The sequence below is a fragment of the Rhinolophus hipposideros genome, assembly GCF_964194185.1.
Source record: "Rhinolophus hipposideros genome assembly, chromosome: 14".
Classification (NCBI taxonomy): domain Eukaryota; kingdom Metazoa; phylum Chordata; class Mammalia; order Chiroptera; family Rhinolophidae; genus Rhinolophus; species Rhinolophus hipposideros.
The window spans coordinates 27296855-27320288 of NC_138060.1; the positions used below are offsets into that span (position 1 = coordinate 27296855).

Consider the following 23434-nt stretch of genomic DNA (forward strand, 5'->3'; position numbering starts at 1 on the left):
CTGTGTTCTTTAGCAGCCAACACTTATAGCAGCTGGTAGATGGGTGCATTAACCAGTAAAGGGGAGTTGGGTGGGGTCCCCACAGCCTCTAGACAGACAAGTTGGTCAATCTCCTTATGCCTCAATTTTCTCATTTGGGAAATAAAAATTGTAGAGTGCCTAATTCAGGGAGAGGTGAGGATTAAAATAATTTGTATTCTTAGAACAGAACCTGACACAAGGTAAGTGCTTCAGAAATGTTAGCTTATTATTAATTACTATTTAGGCCATGATGGGTGTGACAGATTCTGAGAAGTAGCAGGGTTCATTCTCAGCTCATGCATTGATCCCTACTCATCCTTCCTGGCTGACTCCAAAAAAACTGAGAAGAGTTAATTCATCACAAACAAAAATGCAGAATGAGTCCTTTAAGGCCATCAAATCCTCCATGACCATTTTGCAGATGGGGAAACTGAGGCCCAGCAAAGACCAAGTAATAGAAGGGAGGTAATATGGTGGTGGTTAAGAAAAAGATTTTGGAATCAGACAAACCTGGTCTTATATCAGTACTGAGTGACCTTTCATCAGTACCTCTGCTTCTCAGCCTCGATTCCTTGTCTATAAAATGGGTCATCATTGCACCTATGGTTGAACATTAAATGATGCTCTTTAACTGCTTATTAAGTGTGAGCTCCTGTGTCACACTAATATGATCATGAAACGTGGGCACACATGTGGCCATTCTGGAGGGAAGGGGACTTCTTTGTCCAGTGCTCCAGGATACCGCAGCCTGGGAAGTTTCATCCCCAGCCCCCTACCCCTGGCTTCAGCCCTGTAGACTGTCTCCCATCTCAGGAGAGGCCCTTGTCTGGCCTGGGCTGTGGTCCCACCAGGAAATCAATACCAGTCTGTCAGCTGTCATCCACCTCCCCAGCACCGTGGAGCTGCTTAATTGTACAGATGCTGGTGCTGCCGCCAAGGCCTCGCTCGTCAGAGCCGTGTGGTGGTCACAGCCGTGCTTGGCTGAGAGGTACATTCATTACAGAGACAGCTTTTATAGGGACTTCTAGAGGGATTGCGGATGTGGAGCGAAGCAAGCAGGCACGCCTCACTGCCGGCGTGCAGCAGGCTTCTTGTCCAAGCTGCTGATAATAATAGCCAGAATTCACATACGGTTCAGTCTGTGCCAGGTGTTATCCTAAGGGCTTAACAAACAACAACTCACAACTGCTATGAAGTAGGCATGGTTATTATCCTTGTCCCCATTTTACAGATAGGGCAACCGAGGCCCAGAGAAGTGAAGTGACTTGTTCAAGTTCACTCAGATAATAAGTAGGGCCAGTGGTTCCAGGGCCTGGATGTTTATTTAGCCCCTGCTGTGTGGCTTCTCAGTGATAAGGATATTGATATTTATGGTATTGATAATAATAGCAGCTTCCATGTATTGCAAGTTAGCAGGAGCCAGGTGTGGTACAAACCTCCTTTTCATACCTACTTTATTTCACTCCAACTCTCTGATAGGGATGAACGGCCCTATTTTTTAAATGGGCCAATTGGATTGTGGGACGTGAAGGTACTTGCCCAGGGCCACACAGCTGATCAAGGAAAGGGATATACACACACATATACACACACATGTACATATATATATATAAATGTCTGGCTCCAAGCCTAGGCTCTTAACCAGCCCCCTCTGCTGTCTTCCATTCACTTGCTGTGTGGCTTCAGGGAGGCCACTGCTCCTCTCTGAGCCTCAGTGCACTTTTAATCTAGCAATCAGTCTTTTCTGAGCTCCCAAGTGCTTAGACTGGGGTTGGGGGCTGGGGCAGGAACAAATGAGTAAGACGATGCCCAGTCTCTGCCCTTAGGGTGCCCGATACCTGCTTCCAGCCCCGAGGCAGCCTTTTTCCCAGTGTTTGTGGGCATAGACCACCTGCAACGCAATGGCTGCGGAGCTTGTTAGCAAGGCCAGTGCCAGCCCCAGAAATTCTGATTCAGGAAGTCTCGGGTGGAGCTCGGGAGCCTGCCTTTAAAGACACTCCCCGGGGTGCTGGTGCACAGCACCCATAGGCTGCGTTACATTAGATTCTGTGCTCGCCGCTCTGAATTAAAACGCCTTATGAAGAGAACACATTCTCTATCCACGCCTCAAGAAGGCTATTTCAGTCATTTAACAAATTAATACAAAATTAAGCATGTTTTTAAAATGAGAACAGATATTATTTATCAGGTTCACATTAAAGCATTCAAAGAGTATAGGAGGGTATGGTAACGACTTTCAACTTCATCCCTCCCACTCTGCCTCCTGGAGCTGCTCAAAGAAAACCACACGCCAGACACTCTTGACCACTCACTTGGAGACAAACACAGTGCCCTGCATTGGGGCCAGCAGGGGCCAGACAGACATGGTCCTGCAGAAGCAACGACGGTGGCTGAACACTAATAGTAGCCAGGCTTGATCCCGAGCCTTATAATGGGCTATGGAGTGTTATTATGATCGTTACCCTTTTACGAAGGAGGAGAATGGAGTTTATTGTCCGAATCATGATTTTCCAAAGTTTGGCCTGTATCAGAAGCACTTGGACCAGCAGCCAAATGCAGATTCCTGGATTTCCACCCACCAGCTTCCTAGAGCAGGGCCAGGAGCCTGCATTTTTATGCACACACCCTGGGTGTCTCTGACCCTTGCTCACTTATGAGAACCACTACTCAAGGATGAGGAGAACACTGAGATGGTGGGACCTAAAGAGGAGGGAAAACAGCCCCTAAGAAAGGGACAGCCAGGGCATAGGTGTAGAGTGGGCTGGGCTCACCCTGTTGGCTTTCTCCCCAGCGGTGTGGCTGAGGCTCCCCAACCCCACATCTAACCTTCCCCACTCCAAGGCTCTAGCCCCTGAAAACTCTCCCCTCCTTCTCAAGACGTACAATTATTCCAGCCTTCAGGCCACCCCAGCTGCTTCTATTATGTCTTATTAGTCAAGTGGAACATTAATTAAATGTGAGAATAATGGAGCCAGAGATGGGGGGAAAATTTGTAAAGCCCAAGGAAGAAAAGAAGTCCCTTCACAGGACTCTGCAGTACTGGAACCCTGAATTGTGGGACGATGAGGAAGGCTGTCTCCCTGACATTCCTTTTTGCCAGGTGACTCAAGGCAGCAGGCCTTTGGATGTGCATGGGGGGAGAGGGGTACGGAGAAGGTGACCCAGGAAGCCAAGAGAAACCAGGGTCACCATACTGGGATAAACCAGACCCTGTGGGAAAAGAAGAAAATCCAAACTGCCTCCCTCTACCCCATCCTCACTCTCTGATGGCTTCCCTGGTGAACTTCCCATTTATACTTCAAGGCCCAGCCCTAAAGACCCCATCTCTGGGAAGCGGAGTTAATCCTTGCATTTCCCGGGCTGTGGCACCATTATAAGCAGCTCTAGGTCACAATTCAGGTTCCTATTTCCATGTCTGTTCCCCTCAGGGTCCTCAGAACAAGGCCTGGCCCTGAGAGCATATGTTGATGAACACTTGTTGGAAGAGCAAATGTGTTTTGTCAAGATAAACCCTGGGGCTGGTCATCTGTGATTTCAAACTCTTCTTTCAAACCATCTCTTGCCCCCCATCCAGCCAGTACAAAGCTAGTAGTCTAGAGTTGTTTGAACTTCTTTAAGTGACATTCAGGTCCTTCGTGATCTCATCCTAACCCTCCTCTTTATCAGGGTTTCTCAAGTATGTTCCTGAGTCACCTACATCAGAATCACCTGGGGCCCACACTGGACCTACTGAGTCAGAATCTGAGGGAGTCTGAAGAGCCCCAGTCTGCAGACAGTACAGAGAGTGGGAGGAGGTAGTGATAGGCAGGGGGTTTGTAGAAGCTACATGGTGGGGCTCTGTTGGAAACTGAATAGACGTGCCTTTTATATCAATCCCCAGGGCTGCAGTTTCCTCCTTTGCCAAACAATAAAGTGATCTAAATTAAACACAGTGCTCCTGGCAGAAACAATGAGAATTATTACATGCTCCGCTACCTCTTGGCAAAGCCTCTGGTTGACTCAGCCAACCTGGGAAGGCACCGAGAACAGCCTGTGTTGTCCACCGGCCCTGCCTGAAGGAAAAGCGCCTACCAGCTTCATTTCACCAAGGTCGTGGAGCTGTGAACACCTACCCTGGGTGGGGGGGAGGGGTGGCAGGGCACGGGATCAAAGTGGACCTGCCCAAAGAGTCGCTTTTTCAGCTGGCATTCCTTCCCTGCTTTGTGCTCACATACCTGCAGTGGCTTGGCACGTAGGGCCTCCCAAACCAGCGTGTCTGCAGGTGTGGGCTCCTCCCCAGCCCAGCTCATGCTTGTGCTCTGTACATCCTCACACCCCACAGCTTGTGCACTTCCAGTCCTCTGTCCCTTGACTATCCCTCCTCTCATTTCCCCAGCTGATAAAATCCAACCTACGTTATCTCCTCTGTTAGGCTTTTCCTAACTACTCCCACACTTCCAACAGGAGTTTCTCTCGACCCTGTGCTCCCCCGGTAACTTATCATGATCACGTGAACAGAAGCTAAAACTTACTGAGCACTTACTATATGCCGAGCCCGCTGTTTCCTGTCTGGACTCTCACTGCTATAGGCTCCATGTATGCCCATTCTTTCCAGCCTGGCGGGGGAGTGGGAGAAAAAGGGGTGGCGTAGAGTGGGGTGGGTTCTGACGGGGCCTTATGAGGATGCTGGATGCTCCAGTTTACTGTGAGAAGCAACAAAACGATCCATGGGTGTAGCCCAAGAGGCACAAGCAAGAAGATCTTGCAGTGAGAGCCCAGGGCTCACAGGCTGTGTGGACCAGTGACTATAGAACATGCAGGAATAAGTCCAACGCAGGCGAGAGATAGTATGGCAGATTGGATTTGCAAGATGGCCACAGGCTGCCCCATGCCACAGGTTCACACTGCAAAGAAATACTGACGCTTCTTTCGTGGAGAAGTGGGGCTTATGTTCCCTCCCCTTGACTGTGTCATGTGACTATAGCACAAGGATGCTATGTAACTTCCAAGGCCATTGTAAAAGGTGACACAACTTTGGCCTGGTTCTTTTGGGTCACTTGCTCTTGGAACCCAGCCACCATGCTGTGAGGGAGCCCATGTGTAGGTGTGCCAGGCCATAGCCCAGCTAAGGTCCCAACCAACAGCCAGCATCAGCTACTGACCGAGGAAGACTTCAAGATGCCCCCACCTCAGCCCCTGTCTGACTGCAGCAGCCCAGGAGTCCCTGAGCAAGAACCACCATTAGTCAGCCCCAGAACACCCAAGAGAATACCAGATTGCTAGTGTTTTAAGCGACTAAGTTTTGGGGTGATTCCTTATGCAACAATAGAAAACAGCTCAGATGGGGATCCAGATGGAGACTGAGTAGTAGGAGCAGGGAGACCCTGAAATGACCAAGTTAAGTTTCCACTTCTTGGCCAAAAGGGAGTTTGGGATAGAAATGAAGTTCCAGTCTAGAAAGTCACAATTTTTGCATCTTTGACTTTTAGACTGGAAATCATATGCTTTATGCCAGCTGTGTGACCTTGGGCAAGTCACTGTCCCAATCAGACCTTCAATCTCTAAAGGACTAAGATGCCCACCTTATGGGATGGTTGTAAAGATTAAAGGAGATCATGGATGTGAAGTGCCTGGACCTCACCTGGCATTCCTTGTGTGTTAACCCCTGCCTTTCCTCACGGCTGAGCACAGGTCGGGAAGCACCCTGGCCATCTTCCTTGCCACCTCCACTCCAGGGTCATGCTGACACCTGAACACATGTATGCAGTTCCAGGGGACACACAGACACCTCCTCCCTCCTCCCTTGGTGCTGAAGTGAGCCAGGAGCCAGATGATCGATGGGGAGCCCTGCCTGGATGAGCTCTCTGCTCATTGTAAGTGCCTGCCACCTCTGCCTCCCTCCTTTCCAAGGACAGCTTGAGCTCAGCACGTACTTCATCAGGGCGGAATAAAACAACCAGAACTCTGCTTCTCATCCTACCCCCCATCCCATCTACCCAGAGTCGGACACTTGGCTGCTCATACTGCGCCCTGTGACAGGCCAGGCCTGGATGGAGACACAGACCTTCCCCTCCGGGGGCATTTGAAGCTTCTGGGCCAGTCACCTCTTCTGCTGGTCGGTCAGCCTGAATAGCTACCATTAGTCCAGATGCCATGACCCATTTAGTGAGCACTGATTGCGCAATGACCAGATGCGTTACACATGTACCTCACTTGATCCCCGCCAAACCCCTGTGGTAGGCACTACAATCAGGTCCATTTGATAGAGGAGAAACTGAGGAGCAAATAAGTCACCTTTCCTGGGAGGCAGTTGGGCTGGAATCAGGCCATTCTGACTCCCAGGGCTCCCTACACTTAAGGGCTATCAAAATCTCCTCCAAATTCAAGCACCATCTTGTCCAGTGCTTAGAGGAAGACACCCTATGGTTCTAATGAACAGACAGGCAAACAGACCTACTCTTTCATTCAGTGAGCACCTATTAAGCACCAGGCTGTTTCAAGTGAAGGGATAGAAAAATTAACAAAAGGAAGTCCCTGACCTCACAGAGGTTACAAGATAGTGGCCCAGAGAGGTGATGTCACTTGCCGGAGGTCATGCAGCCAGTAAGTAGCCATATCTGTGGGCCAACCAGAAGCAGATGGGGTGGTCACTGGGAAAGGGCCCATCTGACAACCCAGGGTCAGTCCAGCCAAGGCACGGAGGACAGAAACTACTTTGGCAACAGACTGGCCAGGGTTCCAATCCACTACTGCCATGTTCTCACCTTACAAATCTGGGCAAGTCACTTCACCTCTCTGAGCCTCTGTTTCCTCCTGCGTAAATGGGGATGGTGAAGCCCACGGTGAGATATTTGGGAGGGTTAAATGAGATCTGGCAAGTGCTAGGGACTGGCGCATCTTCTTTCCCTTCCAGTGAGGGTTTCAGACTTCTTCCACTTCCTCTTTGTGGGCTACGTTGGCCTTGGTCAACCGTAATGAACTTGGAAGAGATCTGGGCATACTGTGGTCAGATCAGCCACCTCCTCTTCCTGCACTCTCAGTTCATTCCTGGGGTCCTGGGGCATGAAGTAGCAAGGCTTTGGTGTGGGTAGACAGATTAATGGTAAAAGGTTATAGCACAAATTGTAAAAGATTAAAAAGATAACTCTGGCAGTGTGTGGAAGGTAGATTAGAAGGGGGTATATTTGTCAGCTATTGCCACAATAATGCTGCATAACAAACCAACCCAAAATTCAGTGGCTTAACACAATGATCATTTATTCTCACAAGTGCGCAGTTGGAGTGGCTCTGATCCACATGTCTCTCATCCTTCTCCCAGGAGCATGGGTGAGTTGAATCTTGTTCTCATGGCAATGCCAGAGGCACAAGATGGTGAGTCTTAGGCTTGGAACTGGCCCACTTCTGTCCTATTCCACTGGCCAAAGCAAGTCAATGGCCAAGGCCAAACTTAAGGGGCAGGGACATCCATTCCATCCATGATGAAGCCTTGGTAAGGGTGTAACTGCAGAAAGGGGTGAGGAATTGGGACCAAATCTCAGTTATCACAGGAGAAAGTGGGGAGGTAGTGTGTCCAGTTAAGAGGCCTCTGCAGATATCCAGGTGCACAATAATGATGGCATGGACCAGAGTCATAGCAGTGGAAGTGATGAGAAATATCTGTTGGATGAATGAACACTCATACACCTTGCTATGGTCTGAATGTTTGTGTCCCCTCTAAATTCTTATGTTGAAATCCTAATGCACAATGTGATGATATTAGAAGGTAGTGCCTTTGGGAGGCGATTAGGTCGTGAGGGTGAGGTCTCATGAATGGGATTAGTGCTCTTATAAAAGAGACCCCACAGAGCTCCCTTGCTCCTTTGCTTTCCACCCTGTGAAGACACAATGAGAAGTCTGCAGTTTGGAAGAGAGCCCTCACCTGACCATACGGGCGCTCTGATCTCAGACTTCCAGACACAAGAATTGTGTGAAATAAATTTCTGTAGCTTATAAGCTACCCAGTCTGTGGTGTCTTATTACAGCAGCCCAAACAGACTAAGACACACCTTGACCATTTATTTCACTCCTGAGAATTCATGCTAAAGACATAATCTAAAACTCAAAGACGTTTATTGCAGCATTGCTTCTAATAATTAAACACTGGAAACCATTTAAATGTGCATGAAATGTAATCTTGGTTCTCTCAGGCCTTCGAGAGTGTAGTAGAAAGAGACTGGGCTTTGGATTCAGAGAGACCTGGGTCCAAATTCCAGCTCCACCACTTTTGAGATGTATGATCCTGGGCAAGTTCACTTCACCTTTCTGAGCCTCAGGTATGAAGGAAGGAAAGGAAAACTCATAACTTTATAGATCAGGACCAGTGTCAGGAAGGGCTTCCTAGATAAGCAGGACTCAAGTGGTGAAAGAAGGGCTATGATTTGGGGAGGCAGAGGGAGAAGGTAGGCGCCCTCAGTGGAAGGGGTGGCAAGGCTAAAGCGTGGGTGGCAGGAGCAACATGCATGTCTAGCGAAGTAGGCAAACTAGGATTGGAGCGGAAATATTGGGAAGAGGAACAGCGCAGATGGTATATGGTGGGGTTAAAAGCTTCATCACAAAAGACTGAATTCTGTGCCTGGAAACAGAATCGGGGGAGGAGGTCGGTGAGTTGTAAGTGCGGTCCTACTCTGGGCTGGACCCTCGCTTAATGGGCTGTGACCCAACAAGTGCCTGTCCTGGAATAGTCCCTTAGAACCACTAGACATTCTTTTGTTTAAAATACAGTTCATTGTGTTGTTCATGGGCTTCTCTGCCTTTCTGGTTTTAGGGAACCAATAGAGAGTGGGTCTCCTGCCCGTTAAACCCCTTACTTGGCACTTGATGTCATTGTCCCATTTGGTCCTCAGAGCCATGGGTATGTGTTTGAGTGTTTACCTCTGTACCTAGGACTCTGTATGTCCAAGTGTATTCTTGTCGTGTGTTCCTGTGTGTCTGTCCTGTGTCCCATGTGTGTCTGAGCCCCCATATTAGTCTCCACATGTATACATCTGTGTGTGCTGAATGTGTGACATTTTCTCCACCACCTTCCCAGCACCCCGCCTCCTTGCCCATTTTCTCTATCTTGGGGGATGGCGACCCTGCCTTCTGTCCAGCATGGGCCAGCCTGGTGGCTGTGACCTGGTGGCCGTCCCAAGCCCAGAGTGAGTGTGTCAGGACTTTGTAAAGACCCATCATCCTGACAGCTGCAGTGAATCCATTTGTGACTTCTCTGGATACAAACTGAAAAATGGCTGTCAGTAATAGTGTGGGAGGGGCTTCTCTCTCGGCATGACTCCAGCCAGAATTTATTAAACTTTCTTTTTTTAATTTCTTTTAATTTCCCTGTTGGACTCAAGTGGCTCATCAATCATGGGACACCTTCAGTGTGAAGTGCATCACCAGTATTGTCACACGTCATCTGGCCACACCCGTCTCCTCAGAGCAGGCAGCACCCCAATATCCCATCCCCACGCCAGGCTGCGTCCCTGAAAAAACCAAGCTTATCCTTCATCAGAATGTTGTCATCCCTGCATCCCTCTCTCTGCAGTGTGGGACATTGGCTATAATTGCAATCGTCTGAGCCTAGATTGTGGCAGAGCAGGGCTTGAGAGCATGTTTACAGGACAGGGTCTTCAAGCTTATTATCAACAGGGCATTTGGAAACTGCTAGTGCTAGATCTATCTATTTGACTCTCCAGATCTACTCTCCCACTTTCCCCATCCTGCTCCAGGTTTGGAAAGCTAGCCTTTATCAATGGCTCGCTTGGCCCCTGGTTTTCCATTGGGTTCAGCCAATGGTGAGTCTCAGAGGAGATCAGAGGGTGGGAGAAGAAAGAGGTTGTAGTATTTAATCCCCTGGCTCCTTCCTTGTGGGGTCCCTCCTCTGAAAGTTACAACTGCTGTCAATACTCTCTCCATCCAATTTGCTCGTATTCTGGGTTCTGGTAACTGCTATTTCTTCTCACCCCTTTAGGCTTAACAGGTCTCCTCTTACCTTCCCTGGGCACTGCACTATTCTTTGTGCACTCTGTGCATACTTTGATAAATAGCTATTTTATTAAATTATCCTTAAACTATCCAATTTGAGGATGCCATTTATTTCCTGGCAAAATTCTTACCAATATACTCCTTCTCCCCTAGGCCATAAGCAGACACAATTTTGCTGTTTTAAATTTTTAAACAAATTAACTATATTTGTTCCTGATGACAAAAGTATCCACTGGGGGAAAGTCAGAAAATAAAAACTGTCATTTACCAAGTACCTACACTGTTCTAGACAAGCATGATGCCAGGCATATTCCACATTTCTTTGCAGTACCCTGTGAGGTATGTTTTACTGCCTCTGTCATTTAGAGAGGTGACATTCGTTGCCCACAGTCACATATCAAGGTAGTGGTGGGCCTAGGAGTAAACACCAGGTCTGTGAGATTCCACAGTCCTTTCTGTGACTCTGCCCCCATTCGCAGAAGCCCTTGTTTATCTGAGCATAAGTCATGATTGCCCTGAATAGTTCTCTGGCTCCAAAACCAATAAAGGAAAACCCGTTTGCTGCAGCCATTTAGGCCCTCAGAGTAGCCCTGGAGACGTGCCCAGTTTTGGCATTTACGATGGTCAGACCCAGAGTGCTTGTGATAGATGGCTCTGGCCCCCCTCTCTGCCCCAGCTGTGAGCTAGAGTTAAGAGCAGCCTTTCCTTGTGACTTCTCCCCCAAGAATCCATGCCCTAGATCTGCGCCCACAAGTGAATCCTGGCCAAGAGTTGACAGAGGCATCAGAAATGGTGAGTGCTTTGGGTCTGCAGGAGGGAGCGAGTCTCCTACACTTGGGCAACTCCGCTCCGCCACCTGCACATGGTGTCCCCCGAGTGCCTAGCCCCTCTTCTCCAGCATTTCTAATGTTACCCATTCTTCAGGGTCCTGATCAGCCCTGCTTCAAGTTTGGCTAGACATCTCCAGTCCATAGAAACGTCTTCCTACGTGACACATCATTGGTACTACGTTTCTCGGCACATAACTGTTGTCTAGCTGTTTATATTGTTTTTGTCTTGTATTCCAGCTGCCCTGGGAGCTCCACAGGACAACATATGTTCACTTCTATCTCACTCATTCATTCATAGATTTAATCACTTATCTACTCCTTGACTCATTCATTCATTCACTCCGCTACCTAAAGTATTATTATTCTTAAAATGTTTCTGGCCTGCCTTTAGCCATATATGGACCAGAGGAAATGACCCATTTTTTGAAAGTCCAGGTCAGATGTCCACAGGGCCAGGCTGATTCCTATGACCCTGACCTTTTGAATGACCTTGACCTTACTTTGTCCTCCCAGCGACTCATGAGACTTTGGGTCATTTCCCCATAGGGACACTTCTCAGGTAAATTGGAGCTCCCCCTTCAAGGTGCAGAATAGCTCAAAAAGCAGCTGGGGCTTGGTGAGCCAGGAGACAGGACAAAGCTCCCTGTACCCTGCCCTCTCCTGGTCAGCTACATTTTCAACATCTTAGAGGTTGTGTAGCATTGTGATTAAAAGTCAAAGACTTGGTCTTCCACCTGGTGACCTTGGGCAAGTTACCCAACCTTCTGGGTCTCAGCTTTCTCTTCTGTAAAGTGAGAATAACCATAATACTTACATCACTCAAATTTTTGAGTATTTAATGTAATAATGTATGGAAAACTCTTTGTATTAGCATGTAATAAAGGATTCGCATGCAGTAAACAATTAGTTGGCTGAAATTGTTTATTACTATTAGTGTTTAAGCATTGTTATCACCCTTATTTTACAGAAGGAAAACTGAGGCCTAGAGAAGCTAAATAACGTACCTAAGTCCCCCCAGTGACTTAGTGGCCAAGCCGGTACTCGAACACAGGCCTTCGAGTTGGAGGCAAAGGCTAAAAGGAAATGAGCTTTGTTGTCATGTAGCCCTTCTTCCCCTCCCTGGCATGGGATGATCCACATCCAGGCCTGGGACCCCTTCCCTTCTTTGAGTTTCATCTGTCAGTCGTTAGGTTGCAAGTGACAGAAAGGACAGCTCAAACGGACTTAAACAAAAAAGGAACTTATCAGCACCATCCAGTGATTTGTTCAAACAATGTCATGAAACACCAGTTCCTTTCCACTTCCTGGTTCAGCTAACTTTGCGGTGACAACATTCACAAGCGGAATCTTCCCATGAGGTGCCAAAAATAGCCCCCAGAGGTTCTGGGCTTACATCCCACAACCACAGCATAAAAAGAACCTCTCCGCATATAGTTTCAGTAAAAGTTTTATATTTGAGTTTCATTGGCCCAGCTTGGCCAGACATTTATCCTTGAACCAATTTTGGTAACGGGGGAGATTCATACCCTGGCTGGCCAGGCCTTGGTCACATGGGTCCCAAAATGGTGCCAGCCCCACACAAACCAACAGGTTCAAGGGCAAGGGAGGGTGTTTCCCCTTTGTAAACCCAGTTCCTGTTATAAGAATAAAGGGGACTGGAGGCTGACCAGATAAAAGTAATAGCCTCCTATACAAATGGGAATAAGAAAACTTTCTTCCAAGTTTCTTGTATAAATGATTTGTGATCCTATAGAGAATATTTGTGGTACCTTTGGACCCCTATGTGGGATTCTTTTGTTGTCCTTGACATCCATTTAACCCAATTGTATCCCCTTATCCTTCCAAGTCCTCTGTTATCCAACTCCTTCCCTCTCCATCTCTCTTTTCTGAAATCACAGCCAGGATATCATGAGATCTCAGTACAGGACTGCAAACAACAGAACCCAACTGTAGCTGACGTAGCAGAGAAAGGGGATTTGTTGCTCCGTAGAGAGACTACATACTCGTGGCCAATAGGAGGGCCTTCCTTGCAAGGGTCTAGGCAGCAGGGACTTTACAACCATCTTGTCCCAGTACTGTCACCACTACTGACACAAATGTCCCCCCAACAACTCTGAAATCTCTCCACCCAAGAGTCTACGTCCCAGGAGAGAGTGAGACCAAGCTTGGGCCACATGCTGACTCCTGCACTGGGAGTTGGGGCAGAATGGCTGGCATCCCATCCAGGCTGCGTGGGGTGGGGATAAGGCAATTCCCCAGAAGGAAAGAGGGACCCTTCTGCTGGCTGGAAGTCAAAGGGTGGGTGCAGGCAGCCAAGGACAACAGTGTCCGCTCCAGATTCACAAGTGGGATCTCATGGGCCAATGAGAAGGAACTCGTGGACTCTCAAAAAGCACAGTGGGCATCTCGTTGGGCCAAACGGAAGGCCTCTGTCAGCACCCACTGGGCCCCTCCTCCTCCACCTGTTGTCATCCTGACTCATGGCCCAGCCTTAGTAGCAGATTAATACCTACTCCCCGACTTGTAATATTCAGGGTGCGGATTCCATGAATTCTGAGGACAAGCTCTAATTAGCTCGAAACATTGGACTAGATATTACTTGTGGCTGACAGCAAGATAAATATATCTAAAGGATCAGGCGATTTGGAGTTGGTTTTCATTTTTCTTCTGTAATAAGAAAGATGATAGCAGGGGTTGGGGCTTGTTATCTCTGGTGGGCCTGATGGATGACAAGGTGTCTGATCCGACAGCGACTATGGCTCACAGGCAAGCCACCTATCACCCGCCCCTACCCCAGCTCACCAAAAGGACTTCCGTCCTCATCAGAATGAGCATATATCTTCTGGAGATGATCCAAAGATAAGCTTCATGATATTTCAAAAGTTAGATTCTTACTTTCTCTATTATGGGATTTGAGACATCAGATACTGGGTTGAAGGGTGGCTTCGGGTATTTAGTCTTTCAAAATACTTTCTATTAAAAAGGTTCCTTTAATTTAGTGAGGAGGAGTCATCAAAACATCAAAGAGAATATTGCAAAATGAAAAAAAACTTCTCCATAGTGGTCGCCATCCTAACAATCAGCTATTTTCATCTGGGTATATTCCCTTCCAGAGTGGGCAAAACTTGGGAATACCACATATTTGAGTTCAAATCGAAGTAAGTTCCTCTGTTTCCTGGCTGTGTGACTTTGAACAAGTCACTTCACCTCTCTGAGGCTTGGCTTTTTTAAATAGGCAGAGTAATTTTGACTTCACAGGGCTATGTGAATTAAGTGAGGAACTGTGTTCAGGGTACCCAGGAGTTGGTTCCTATATACCAGTCCTTCTCTGTTGTCCCTTTCCAGTATTGCCCTTTTTCTCAGCACCCACTGAAGGCTAAGTTCTGTGGGAGACGAATACATACTCTGTCCTCAGGAGATTCCTTTTGTTACATTAATACATGTTAATTCACCAGACTAGCTAGCAGAGAACAGAGAGTGGACGAGTAAACAGGTAAGTTTTGAGGAGGCAGTGAGGATGTCTTATTCGTGGGTTGTACATTAGCTCTAGAGCCATGTCCCCTCTCTAGATGGGGGCACCAGTGAGCCACCGTACTGAAGATGACCACTAGAGTCTGCCCCAAATAAGCTCCAGATACACGTGCCACACGTACATACAGTGCCCTGTATACCTGGGCACAAACACACATGCACACGTGCATGCCAGCCACACACGGACCCACATGTGCATATACACATGTGCACATACACATGTATGCGTATGTGCACACCAGACATGGACCGTGCATATGTGCACACACAGGTGCATGTGCAGAGGCAGAGACGTGCACAAACACGTATGTGCACATGCTCCATGCCAGCTGAATACAGCACACAACGCAATCCAGAAATCACCCCCGTGCGTCCAGCTCCATGCCAGCCCTGTGGGATGGCGGCAACCCCGCAGCCCCCGCTGCCCTCCCTGAGCACGAGTTCCACTCAGCAAGCTCCAGCTGGGCAGAAAATTGCTCTTTAGAAGCAATCTGGACCACACAGACTTGCAATTGACCTCTCAGCACGAATATAAGACCTTATAGGGAGCACAGGGTCTGGATTGGAGGGGGCTCATGGCTGCAGCTTATCAGTCTAGACTGTGAGTGTGGAAGCCTGGCCTGGCCCTGAGCCCAGACAGGGGCCGACTCTGCCTGGCATCTCACAGGGAGTGAGCAGCCCCAACAGTCCCTGGATATTACCCATCGCCGGACCATGCCGTTCTGGGGAGGAGAGGAAAGGGACCAGGCAGCTCTGCTTAGGAAAGGGAGAGGAAGCAAGTCCTCCGTCAGATTGAGCTCCTCTGCTGCCAATTCTGCTTGTCTTGACTCTCCCCACCTTTAGGGCCCAGCTTCTGCCCCTCTGCCTCCAGGAAGATTTCTCTGATTGCTCTGGCCTCCAGGTCTCTCCTTGTGCACCTTTAGGACTGCTCCCCAGTTTGTCTATTCCTCCTTATGGTAAATATCTGGAGTCTGTCAGTGTGTCCATTGTTGGAGGGAGGCTACCCTTGTGCCCTCTCACCTCAAAAGACAAGACCAGGGGGCGGCCGGATGGCTCAGTTGGTCAGAGCGCGAGCTCTTAACAACAAGGTTGCCGGTTCAATTCCCGCATGGGATGGTGGGCTGTGACCCCCTGCAACTCGATTGAAAACAGCGACTGGACTTGGAGCTGAGCTGCGCCCTCCACAACCAGATTGAACGACAAAGAGGCACAACAAGAAGGGCCTGAAGAAGACGCAGGCCAGCCACGTGAAGGCTATGAGTGCAAAGCTGAGGCCATCAAGGCCCCCGTAAAGCCCGAGGAGGCCAAGCCCAAGTCCTCAAGCTCAGTCCCCTTGCCTACACCACTCACCCCCAGCTGGGAAACGTGCTTGTGCCTGCACCAAGATCTCAGGCTCTGTCAGCCAAAGGCCAAGGCTCCAACCAGGGCTCTGGCCATGGCTGAAGCTGCCACTTCGCCTCCAGCTCAAGCTCTGGCTCCCAAAGGTGCGCAGGCACCCACGAGGGCTCCAGAGTGGAGGCCTCTGTCTGCCAATGGCACCCCTGATGTGACCCCTGAGTATCTGTCTGTGTGAGGCTGGTGGCCTCCTGTGCTCTTTGTGCAAATCAATCTGAGGCTGGATCTGTCACAAAATAATAATAAGTAAAAGGTAAGCTGGGAGGGGCTGCTTCAGGCCCTTCTGTAGCTCAGGGTTGATGATAAAGACCCAAAAATATCTTGGGGATATCTCTGAAAAGAGAGTAAAAAGGCTTTGAGAAAGAACTCAGGGGAGGCTGGGTCTGGGAAATCAGAACCCCCAGGAACCCAATAGATCTCCTGTAGGAAGGGGTGTGTGTGTGTGTGTGTGTGTGTGTGTGTGTGTGTGTGCTGTGTGTCTGCTGTGGTACACACAGGTGGACACTGGGAATTAGAAACAGTGCATAAACTCGCCATTAAATTATCCCATTATTCATTTTCAAAAGCATAGCTATATTAATCTGACAAGCAACTACAGTCTTGAGAATCAAGCACATTTGTATTATCAGAGGGGAAAAAAGAAGTTAGAAAAATATATGCAACATAATGACTGGACTATCAGCTCCCTGTTTTGAATGCAGGTTTCATTATTATTTAGGTTTGGTGAGGCCAATCGATCAGGAGATGGCTGCCATTGTTACTTACAGTTCCTAAGAGCAGGGAGCAAGCCACACTATGTAGGGCCACATAGGGAAGCAACAGGGTCTGCCAGGAGGCTAGAGGGAGCAAGAAATGGGGGGGAGGGGGGGAGGGGTAAAGGAAGGGGGGAGAGAGGGGAGGTGTGCAAGAGTCTTTAATGTGGTTTCTGCAGGGAGGACCAAGCCAGGCAGGGTCAGAAAGTTTAGGATTGGCTGGTTTGAAGCATCTCAGTGGGCTCCGGGGCATAGGGGCTGTCCCTAGTTGTCTGGTATCTGGCTCTGGATGATTAGGGCAAAGAGATATTAGCCCAGAGTATGGCAGGGGTGTGGACTCTGGATCACTTTGTTTGCATATGAAAGACGCTCCTAGGTGAGTCCTTTACTATCTCTAGGAATTGGCTAAACCCGTGAGAGGCAGTCTCTCCAGAATCACAAGACCCCAGAAGTAAAAGCGTCAGAAACAATGGTTAAATACAGTGCCTGAGGCCTAAAACAGGTTCTGGTACCTACTAGGGAATCAGTGAATATTTGCAGAAGAAAGCAAGGAAAGAAGAGAGGGAAGAAGAGAGAAAGGAGGGAGGGAGGAAGAGAGTTGGCATCCTGAAGACTCTTTGGATGCCTATACCATCCTCTCTGGTCCCTTGAGCTTTGTGGGAACTCCCTATGCCTTTCCTCAGCCGTCCAAGAACTCTCCTCCTTATAGACAACTCTGATTAAATCACTGATTATAGAAATGCACCAAGTGGGCTCAGCAGGGGGCAATGTTTCAGCCATCTCACTGTCCACCAGGCAGCTTTCCTATCCATTCACACTTATTATTCCTTCTGAGCCTCAACCAAGACTTTGTTGTTTTGTTTTTTGATGCTGTTTTTGGTTTGTGGATAGGTAATGCTGCCCTGAGAAAAAATTCAAACAGCATTAAGCAAGCACCCCCGCATGTCCTCCCCTGCCTGGGCTCCTTCAGTTCCCCTTTTGCACTGCACTCCTGCATCCCAGCAGAAAGTCTGCATAAGAGCATACCAGTCCATTCCCACGCCACCACAGATGTAACTGATGTACACATTGTTCTTTGCTCTAGTTTTTTCACTTAAAAATATATCCTGGAGCTGTTCCACATCTATACATATGGAATGGCCTCATTCTTCTAAAGCAGGAATAGTACCCCGTAGTTTTGCATGAGCCCTAGTTGATTAAGCAAGCAGACACTTCCTGGTGGACAGATATCCAGGCTGTCTGCAATTCTGGCTTCTACAAACCACATCACACTGAATACCCTGTGTACACATCCTCATGCACAAGTATGGGTATTTGTATAAGGAATTTTGAGAAACAAATTGTCTTGTGGAAGGTACATATGTGTTAAATTTTCAGGTTGCCATCCAAAGAGGCTGTACGAATTTACAACTCCACCATTCTATAATATGAGAAAGATAACAGGTGTGTCTGTCTGATGAAATGCTTAGCTAGGATTTGAAATGCTTAACAAGCTTCAAATTCTGGACTCTGGCTGAGGGATCAAGCCTGGGGAATCAGATTTGCAATCTACTCCAGACAACCATCTGACCTTGGGGGCACAAAGTATGCCCGAGAGTTGGAAAGCCAATCAGGCCATCCTCCAGGCCTCAGTTTCTTCATCTAAAAACGAGGAGAGGACTCTTTAGCTGATGATCTGAAAGTTCTCTTGTACCTCTAACCTTCAAAGTCTTTCTGCCTCCCCAGGCCTCTGTACCCCTATCTGTAAAGTGGGACTAGTAATCTCTATTTTGTTTATCGTTATGGGTGATGTGAGGATGTAATGAGGTGGTGGACATGCCAGGAAGGTTGGGTGCTTGCCAAAGGAAAAAGTAATAATTGAACACTTTTGGAATCCCTTGCCAGACCACTAGCATGGTCTGGGGCACACAACAGATACTCAATTAAAGTTTTAGGCCGAAGAAATATTGAATGTGGAGGCAGAATAATGTTGGGACTGTCCAGAGGTAGGAGACGCCTTCATCAATACTGTTCCCTCTCTGTAAAATGTGGTTCCCTCTAAGTGAGCATGGACAACTTCTGTGTCCCCAGGACTGACAACGGAGCCTGGCCCATTAAATGCTACAGGATGGAGGCTATGCCCAGGACGCAATGTGGCAGTGTTCTCTTCCAAGGTGTCATGTGACATTGGGGAGTGATTGAGGGACAAGCTCCTTGGCATCTTCTCCCTTCATCCACTCCGGTCCTTTGCTTGGGTGGAGTGGACCCCAACAGCTCCAGGGGTCACAAACTTCAGTGTTCCTTCCTGGTGACTAGGGCAACACATTGGAGACAGTAGGGAGTGATAGAGAGTGTGGTGACCAGGGGCAGCCAGGGTCGGCTCCAGCTGGCTGTTGTCAGGAGAAAACTAGGTTCATTCTTTTCCAAGAGACTTTCAAGAAGCCATAAATCCACATTTTTCCTGATCTTTAAATGTTGGCTATTCAGGTTTTTTCGAGAAACTGTGGGAGTCACATAAAACAGTCTGTAAAGTGGTGGTGGCTCACACGCTACCAGTTTTGGCATTCTGAAAACTGTCCCCTTCCCCCACTGTACAGATGAGAAAATTGAGGCCCAGAGAGTGGGGGGCATTTGCCAGAGGTGACAGTCAAGATCAGAGCCTGGACCCCACGTGTGCCCTAATTTCTCCTTCTCTCCCTCTCCCCTTCCATTCCTTCCTCTCTCTCCTTCCTCTCCTTCTCTATTTGGTATGTGTCTGCTCTGTATCTGTTTCTCTCCGCATGCATCTCTCAGTCTTTATCTCCTACTCTCCCCTAGGTATCTCTTTTTAATTGTGTGATTCTGTATGTCTCTCTGTCCCTCTTTGTCCCCGACACGAGTGTTCTCTTGGACAACAGACCTTCCGAGCTGGGTGCAGACATGGCCCCCCAGCAGCACCCCATCCTGCGGCTTCTGTCTGCTGGGTTCCTCTCCCGCCCCGCCGCCCCCGCCCCAGATTTCCGGCAGAGCTGGCGGGCGGCAGGCCGAGTTGAGTACCCACGGGGCCCGCTGCCGTCAGCGTCCCTTCGCGGAGGCCTCGACCCCTCCCCGCTGACCTCACCCGCGCAGCCGCCTGGCTCCCATATAAGCCGCGGTGGGGCAGAGCAGTGGGCAGCTGGCGTCCGGGTTCCTGCGAGCGCTGCGGGACTGCTGACCCACCGCCTCCAGACCCTGAAACTCCGGACTCAGCCCCAGGATCCCGGAACCGTCCCGTGGGGCTCGCGCGGGGCAGGTAACCACCTTTGTTCCTCTCACCCCCGCAGGCGGCGTCCGGGACAGGGGGCCCTGTCCGCCCAACCTCGGGTGTCCCCGGGGAGAAGCCACGGCATCTGTGCAGGGGTGGGACAGGGCGCTCGTACCCCCGGGTCTTCTGTGGCGCGGGCACACTGGTGGGGGGCACAGCAGTGCCCCCAGGACCTGACATCTGAACGTCGGATGGACGGTTCGCAGCCCCGGCTGCCTGGCCGCCGGCTGGGGCACAACCAGGCGGGCAGCGTCCGCGGAGGGCCTGGGACGCAGCATCCGGATCCCGACGTGGGAAACAGAAATTTCGCATTGGAATCGAATTTAGCCCCAGAATCTCAGTCTCAGCGCTAGAAATAGACTTTTCGCGTTGGAATTAACGACGAAGTTAGGATCTCAGCCATGGCATCTTAGCGTTAGAAACAGGATCCCGGCGTGTGGTCAGGACGGCGGCGGCGGGCGGGCGGGAGGAGAAGGCTGCGTGGGGAAGCCTGGGGAGAATGTCCGCCTGCGCGGACGCCGAGCCTCCGGGCCGTCGGGCGGGCGCTGCAGTCCTGGGCGCGCTCTAGCGCCGCTGCCCGGCTCGGCCGCACACCGAGCAGCGCTGTGGCGACGGGGTCCACGGCCGCCTGCCTCGGCGGACACACCTGGGGCCGGCAGGCGCTCCCAGCGTCTCCATGGGTGTGGACGCCTAGAACTGGGGGCGGGTCCTCCCGCTGCCCCCGCCCCGCCCCACGGTGGCAGGTGGTCCTGCGCCCCGACAGTGTTTAAACGGTTTATTACTCTGGCCTCGGGGACCCGCTGGGACAGGACAGGGGAGATGGAGCGGGCTGGAGGGGGCGTGACGCGCTTACTCCGCCCCCCTCCGTCCTGACCCAGACACCTCCGAGATGCCTGCCCCTTGGTTGCTGCTCACCATGGCTTTGACCCTGACCCTGACCGACGTTCCTGGCGGTTGCGCACAGCCCGATGTCGCCCAGCAGGAGGCGGTGATGGCAGCCGAGCACCCGGGCCTGGGTGACCTCCTGCGTCAGGCGGAGCGCCTCTCACTCCTCCGGGAAGACCTCCAGCGGCTGCGAGGGGAGCAGGGAGATCGCGAATCTGGTGAGGGGCCGGGCTGTCCCGGGTTGCCCCCAGCAAGGAGGCCGTGGAGAGGGCTGGGGGAAACGCAGACCCAGAGCGCAGGGAGCGACTTGGTCAATCAGTCGTTTGTCTTTGATAAGTTCAGAAACTCTCACTGGCCACACCCTCGGTAGCGTCGTGAGGTGACCCTAGGATCAGATTCCTCTTCCCTCTCAGTTCTGGGATTATTTCACATACAACAGACCTTTAGTCGGGAAGATGCTGTGCGGGAGAGTCTCTTTGAGCATGACAATTTTAATTACTACTCACTAGGCGCATATAAACCAGGCACTCACTGTTCTAAGCACTTCAACACCTTATCAAACTATTTGATATTCCTAACAACCCCTTAGATAGGTAGTTAGTATCTCACATCTTACACAAAAGAAAACTGAGGCTCAGAGAGGTTAAGTGAGTTGCTTATGGTCACACAGCTAAGGAGTGGCAGAGGTGGGATGGGAACCAGAAGTCATGCCTTTGATGACCTGTGTGAGTGGGTGTGTCTGTGAGTCCTGAAAGGCAGATGTAAGGCCATGACTCTGGGTGAATGCGGCAAGGACTCTCTGCCTTTACTGGGAGGGAGGCTGGAGTGGGCACTCAGGAGTCACCCCTCACTGGCCTCTTTCCTTCCTCAGAGTCTCAGATCTTTCAACCTGACTGGCTCTCCAAGCGTCAGCACCCAGGCAAAAGGGAGGAGGAGGCAGAAGAGGGAGTTGAAGAAGAGGAGGAAGAAGGAGGGGCTGTGGGACCCCACAAACGGCAGCACCCAGGCCGGCGGGAGGATGCAGCTGTGTGGTCAGTCGATGTGACCCAGCAGAAGCGGCAGCACCCTGGCCGGCGCTCCTCCTGGCTCGGGTACACTTTCACCAAGAGGCAGCACCCAGGCAGACGGCTGGTGGATCCCAAGACCCAAAGGAGCTGGGAAGAGGAGGAGGAAGGAGAGCTGATGCCTGAAAAACGCCAGCACCCAGGCAAGAGGGCCCTTGGAGGCCCATGTGGGCTCCAGGGCAATTGTGGTCAAGCCAGCCTCTTGCTGGGGCTCCTGGATGACCTGAGCAGGAGCCAGGGGACTGAGGAGAAGCGGCAGCACCCTGGGCGTCGGGCGGCCTGGGCCAGGGAGCCCCTGGAGGAGTGAGCCCAGTTTCCTATAAAGTTGAGTTTGGGGTCTAAAAATGTCTTGAGGTCTGTATGTTCTATCTCTGTCTGACCTCTTCTTTCTCTCTTCCTTAGATCTCTGATCATAAACCTGAGACCCCCTATATACACATACTGAAACCCCTGGCCTTGCCCTCCTCCTTCAGGGACATGAGGAAGCCAGCCTACGACTTAAAACCCCATATTACTCCATTTTGCATCGCTGGCAAGGGGGCAAATCCAAGAGTCCCTCCCTAACCCTACTGTCCTGCTTCCCCCCTTCCTTAGCCCTGGCTAAGATGACTTTCTGTCTCTTCTAAGGATTCCCCAGAGAGGGGCAGAGTGCTTCTGGGGCAAGAAGCCAGTGAAGGTGGGGTGGGACTGAGCCGTGATGTCTACATCTAGCTTCCATTCCCTGCCCCATGTGTCAGGATTGGCCACACGCAAATTTTACCCCAGGATCCTCTCCTCCCCTTGGTCTTTTTAAAATTTTTTTGTAGGTGGGCAGCACCTGACCCACAGCTGTGTTCTGCTTGGGGGAAGACCCCCTGTGGTGCTGTGCTGTGTGGTGGCTGTGGGATAAATGTGTGTGGGGATACATAAACATTGTTCTGGAAGTTGTGGCTTTGTATATAACCCGCTAGGTCCCTTCCCCTTGTCAATGATATCATCCTAATGATAATAAAACATGCATCTAGATAATCTTGGAGCTCTGTGGTGGCAGTTCTGTCTTAGCTGGTCTGGGGTTTCTCTTTTCAGCATTAACGGGGGACAGGAATAGAGCTCCTCAGCTCTGCTGAGAAGGGAATCAGGGAACCCTGGGGGATTAAAATTCTTCTCCACCAACTCCATCTCAGAACAAGCTTGGGAGGTGGACAGGGACTCTGGAGCCCATTTGACACCTGGGAAAACTGAGGCCTGGGGAAGAAGAAAGGCTTGCCGGAAGACACAGCTAGCTGAGGGGTAGCCATGGTTCTGAGGGGCCAGCTCAGGACCCTGCCATGAGTTTCCCTGGTTTGATAAGATTGCTGATTTGGCTCAAGTTTGTATTCGACAACAGTCTGTGGCAGGAATCAACAGTTTGTGTCATCTGGCAGGCACAATGAAGACTAAAAAACAGGCTATGGTTGGGAACCCAAACCAGCGGCCTTCTGGGGCGGGGCAGGGAGGCAGTCTGGGTGCAGGACAAGAGGGACTGGTGGGGACTGGGGCAAACCGAAGAGGCCATCTGAAGACACTTAAATCCAAAAACTTTAACATTGTGTGAATCAAATAATAGTAACAATAATAACAACAACAATAACATATACTCAGCACTTCTGTGTCAGGCTCTGTCCCAAGCACTTTACATATATTCTTTTAATCCTCACAATAATCTTTCTAGATATTACCATTATTATGCCCATT

General features: G+C 50.1%; 1 protein-coding gene across 1 annotated transcript; it reads left to right on the forward strand.

The window, feature by feature from the left end:
* Window positions 1-19613: 19613 nt before the first annotated feature.
* On the forward strand, window positions 19614-22733 carry TRH (thyrotropin releasing hormone). Its single transcript, XM_081071657.1, has 3 exons — window positions 19614-19760; window positions 20651-20875; window positions 21529-22733. Exons 2-3 carry the CDS (start codon window positions 20662-20664, stop codon window positions 22026-22028), a joined length of 714 nt encoding a protein of 237 aa, XP_080927783.1. The 5' UTR covers window positions 19614-19760; window positions 20651-20661; the 3' UTR covers window positions 22029-22733.
* The last annotated feature ends 701 nt before the right edge of the window (window positions 22734-23434 follow it).

Bases quoted from the DNA above. Each gene is read 5' to 3' on its own strand.
- TRH (XM_081071657.1), top strand. From the start codon at position 20,662: ATGCCTGCCCCTTGGTTGCTGCTCACCATGGCTTTGACCCTGACCCTG. The intron at 20,876-21,528 runs GTGAGGGGCCGG...TTCCTTCCTCAG, and splicing joins GCAGGGAGATCGCGAATCTG to AGTCTCAGATCTTTCAACCT.